This window comes from Formica exsecta, unplaced genomic scaffold (genome assembly GCF_003651465.1).
Source record: "Formica exsecta isolate Colony F162 unplaced genomic scaffold, ASM365146v1 scaffold2, whole genome shotgun sequence".
NCBI lineage: Eukaryota > Metazoa > Arthropoda > Insecta > Hymenoptera > Formicidae > Formica > Formica exsecta.
Window position 1 is genome coordinate 1837666 of NW_021849297.1, and position 5112 is coordinate 1842777.

Consider the following 5112-nt stretch of genomic DNA (forward strand, 5'->3'; position numbering starts at 1 on the left):
ATTCATATATAAAATTTATTTTATTTAAAATATCTTCAACACAAAATAATTTTATTTTAGATAAGTGGATTTCCTGGAGTTATTGGATGTATTGATGGAACGTATATTAAAATTAGAACTCCTGTTAATAAAATCAAAAGCACTTATGTTAATAGATATGATTACCCATCTGTGACATTACAAGCTGTTTGTGATGCCAATAAATTATTTTTAGATGTTTTTACGGGTCCTCCCAGTAAAATACATGATGCAAGAATATTTAAATTCTTATTTTTAAGTGATGAAATAAAAACTATATCAGAAGATTATCATTTATTAGGCGATGCGGCATATCCTTTAAGAAAATATTTATTAACACCATATAGAGATTATGGTAATCTTACAGCCGCTCAACGAAATTATAATTACAAATTGTCTACAACAAGAGTTAAAATAGAAAATGCGTTTGGATTATTAAAACAAAGATTCAGGCAATTAATGCAATTAGATTTTTTTACAGTTAAACGCTCTGCTAATTTTATTATTTCCTGTTGTGTGTTACATAATATATGTATTATGAATAGTGATTATTTAGATGTTGAAAATGAAGAATGTAATGAAAGGCATATCAATAATGAGCAGAATCCGATAGAATGGAGGGTGAGATAAAAAGAGACATCCCATACAGCACGGATCATTGCAATTATATTGCAGCAATATTGCAATGTTGCAAATTGCAATGCAACATTACAAAGACGTTGCAGAAATATAGAGCCACAAAGTACCAGCACACTTGTAGCAACATGACATTAATATTTCGGAAATATTGCAAAATTCAATTTTTATATAATTTTAATAATAAAATATTATAATAAAATAATTTTTTGCAATATTTCTACATGAAAGATGTTAACGATAAACAATACTAAATGGTTCATTTTATTAAAACATTTTTCTTAAATTGGCTTATATTGCTGCACTGTATGCTTTGCGCAGCACATGTACGCGTTCGCGATTGTGTGCGTATGTAGTAGGTGCCGGTCTTGCTGCACATATCTGTGATTGTCGTGTATTTCGTGATTCACATTTTTTATTGTTGCGTACGAGAAAAGGTAAGAGCTTTTTGATAATATTATGTTTTATTATAGTGACCTAATATATTATGCATTAATTAATTATAATAGAATAGCATGTCCTAATAACCTATATAACCTTAAAATTATTGAGATCGCAAAAGTAAAAATTATATTTATCTATGATATATGTTTGTATATTTTTTATGTGGATATTTTTTGCTTTCTCTTATTTTCTATTTTGCTGTAGATATGAACTTTAAAATATTTGATAAAAATATTTATGTATATTTGCAGTATGTATATTTTTATGTAAATATGAATTTTAACTCCTATTTTATTTTTACAGACATTTAACAAAGGAAAACAATAATGGACAAAATTCAATAAATTATTAGTGGTAATAAAAGCGGCTCGTAAAGCTGAACCATTTTTATATATTTCTCTAATATAAAAAAAATATATTTTTATTTCGTGAACATGTTAAGAGCAATAATATGTTATGTGCAATGTTATGTTATTTATAACGTTAACATAAGTACAAATAAAGACATTTAATTACAATGTATCGTCATTAATTACACATTTGTATACCCAAAAATAAATATATATACATCATTGCAAATTCATTACATTGCAATATTGCTACAATATTTTGATGCAATATTCCTAAAAGCGGACATTTTATCATTGCTGCAATTCCACAGCAATGATGCAGCAACATTTTGCAGTGAATTTGCAAAGTTGCAATATTGCGGTGAAAGATTGCTACAATATGTATGCAATCTTTGTGTGCTGTATGGGTATTATATATACTTTTTAACTCAGAGAGATATGCTGTATACTGTATAATGTATACCAGCATCCTATATAAAATTATGCAAAAAACTACCGATGATGTATTATGTATACAAAAATTATTGGAAAAAAAGGTAAAATATGTGATCACCGACGACGTGTAGACGTTAAATAACCTTGCTATATTCTTCGCCTCGTTCTTATAAGAGATTCAGATTTGTTGCAGATTATTGATGATGATCTTTTTTATCAGATAGTTAATAAGAGAATATGTGTTTACAAGAATATTGATATGTTCAAGTAAGATATGAAATGGTTATATAAGATATATCATTTTTTTATATTCACATGAACACGTGTATCTCCAAGTGTAATTAATTTTTTGATCATTTTATATAATCTGTTCTAACGTTCATTACAATTGTGAAAAAAACTTATGTATATTTCAATAGATGCGATGACAATTAAGCTACTTTAAGTCCTCATATGAACAGACTTTCTCATACAGCACTGAAGCTTGCAACAACATTGCTGCAACATTACAATATTGCATATTGCAGTGTAATGTTGCAGAAATATTGCAAAGATCTGCGTTGAAAGAATTCTTCCATGCCACTATGCCAAATGTGTGTGTATATATATATTCGACCACGTGAATATAAAAAATGAATTATTTTTGTACTATGTAAAGTTGATATTTATTTGGATATTTAATTGGTATTTATAAATTACATTTTTATTATATTAGTTTTAGTATATCGATTTGTTGTAACTTGACGAGATCGAACTGATACATATTACAGAGACCCTTCTTAACAGCTGCTGCTCTATTCTTAACAAGCTTGCTGCTAGTTCTGCCTCTGCCTTCTGCCAGGCCAAGATGTCGCACGATGTTACAGACGTTAAGATACAGCGTAAAAATGCAGTTATATTTATCAGAAAGATTTTTGTAATACGATTTGTTTGGCTTTGACACACTTTATTCTAAGGCTGACAATGTGAGTGACATTATCGCTATTGTACAAGACAAAATGCAAATATTTATATGCATACATAATACTGTAATGTGTTATATAACCTGAAAATTAGAGTTTTTTTTAACGAGATATATGTTCAATCTTTGATTATAAAATATTTTAGTCAAATAATATCACTCTTTTGATATCTTATTTTTCTTATTTTATAGAGTGCAAGTCTAATGGATCTGCAAACTCAACAGAAGATTTCACAATTTGAGACGTTTGTGAACAATGTATTAAAAGCCGATCTTGCAAAATTGGATGAAAAACTTGATGCTAAGAATGCTGACGTTGCCGAATTTCTACAACTGAAATCGGTGATAACTACGTTTCAAAATACAAACGTCGAAAAAACAGGATTCAAGACTAAGGTCGATATAGGAAATAATTTTTTTATTCAAGCGCACATTCCAGATGCTTCAAAGATTTTATTAGACGTTGGTTTAGGACATTATGTCGAATTCGATTTGAATGAAGCTTTAATTGTTATAAATATACGGATCAAGTTGCTGGAAAGACAGATTGCTCATTTGCGGAAAATAATTGCAAGAACCAATGCTCATATTAAGTTAACTCTTATTATAATTAGAGATTTACAAGGAATTAAAGAATATGATCAATAGAAACTATTGTAATGAATAAAAGATGATTTAATGTAAGAATCAAAAACTATTCGATAAGAAAATAGTATATATTGGAATTTGCTATAATAGCAGTATATATAAATTTTATAAATTTATTAATAAACTTGTAATTCAATATATATTCTAATTTTAATTTAAAAAATTTACAAAGACCTTGTACTATATATTAAAGTATTGAACATGGTAAGAATTGGTCTTAAATATATCAATAGTTTAATAGCATTTCTTCGTAATATTATTATTACTTAAAACTGGATATAATTATCTTTAGCATGATAAAGAGGAAGAGAGAGAGAGAGAGTAAATTATATAAAATATTGTTTAATTTGAATGTGTGTACTGGTAAAGGATATCATGTGGAGAAAAAACAAAGAAGTGAAATAATTTTTATTTTGTTAATGTATATAAATGCAAAAATAATGTGATACGTAATATATACGTAGTAGTAAAACATTTAATCTATTTTGTGAAGAACTTTTTAGTGTCTTCATCATGTCTTTAGCCAGATAAGATGGCATGTTCGAAAAACGCTTCTTTCATTTCCCTTATCAAATTTTAGATGCAGCCACTTATGCAAATATGTGCAAAAGTAGCCTTCCTAGCATTTTTTCCCTATTCTCTCTTCACGTTGTCATCTTGTACTTTGTGACTTAAGCTGATGCTGTACTGTAGTGCATATAAGAGTTTGAAGAGAACCTTGCATGATATGTTTCAAGTGTTTACCAGTACATTTACGCATATATTATCCGCTCTTCTATTAGGTATAAAGAATATTCATTCATACAACCTATTCCTTTATTAACTCTTTAAGATTTTGCAGAAAGATGAAGTTCCTCAAAAAATCTATTCTAATTTGAAAAATTAATTTATAAATTTTAAATTACTCTGTAACATCTAATATTTTGAAGCATTATTTTAAAAGTTTGTTTCTTATTTTTTATTTATTGCTTGATTGTGATTGATGTGATTGTCAAATTCTATAAAGGTAAGTATGATCAAGTGCTAATGCATAACTAACATTATTAATAATTTTTGAATTATATTAAATATATTAATTTCATTAATAACATATATATGTATAATACTATAACAAATGATTCAATAATATATAATATATTTTCGATAATTAAAGAGTAAGTTTAATAATTGTCGAAACATTTTCTATATAAGCTCTACCTAAGCTTCTGTCCATAAGAGTGTCGATGGTAAAGCTCATCTCAATAGTTCATCGATAGTAGTGTATATCATCGGATGATAATATATCATGTACTTTCATTAACATAGCATGATGATTAATCTTTGCGAAGAAAGATTGTCTATTTATATACTGTCTGTTAGTAAATTCTAAATATTCTTGCATATTAGTGGCTGATAGTAAATATCTTGTACACCTATAAATATTTTTAATGATATTACTTTTGAAATATCTAGATGGCATTGAAAAAAATCTTCAGGTATTTCTTAGGATATGTTTTATATAAAAAATGTTTATTATATACTGATAGTAAACACCTATAAATATTTTTAATGATATTACTTTTGAAATATCTAGATGGCATTGAAAAAAATCTTCAGGTATTTCTTAGGATTCTTAGGATA

The 5112-nt window shown here is 27.1% G+C and overlaps 2 protein-coding genes across 2 annotated transcripts in view; both read left to right on the forward strand.

The window, feature by feature from the left end:
• The first annotated feature begins 2695 nt into the window (after positions 1-2695).
• On the forward strand, positions 2696-3632 carry LOC115234418 (protein UXT homolog). The gene is made up of 2 exons (XM_029805479.1): positions 2696-2848; positions 3037-3632. Exon 2 carries the CDS (start codon positions 3049-3051, stop codon positions 3490-3492), a length of 444 nt encoding a protein of 147 aa, XP_029661339.1. The 5' UTR covers positions 2696-2848; positions 3037-3048; the 3' UTR covers positions 3493-3632.
• Positions 3633-3716: 84 nt separating this feature from the next.
• LOC115234417 (elongation of very long chain fatty acids protein 7-like) overlaps positions 3717-5112 on the forward strand; it is a 15866-nt gene continuing 14470 nt past the window's right edge. Inside the window, exon 1 of the mRNA XM_029805476.1 lies at positions 3717-4274. The gene's annotated coding sequence lies outside the window, so the exon portion shown is untranslated. The remainder of the gene's footprint in view (positions 4275-5112) is intronic.

Coding starts and splice junctions, on each gene's coding strand:
- LOC115234418 (XM_029805479.1), top strand. CDS start 3,049: ATGGATCTGCAAACTCAACAGAAGATTTCACAATTTGAGACGTTTGTG.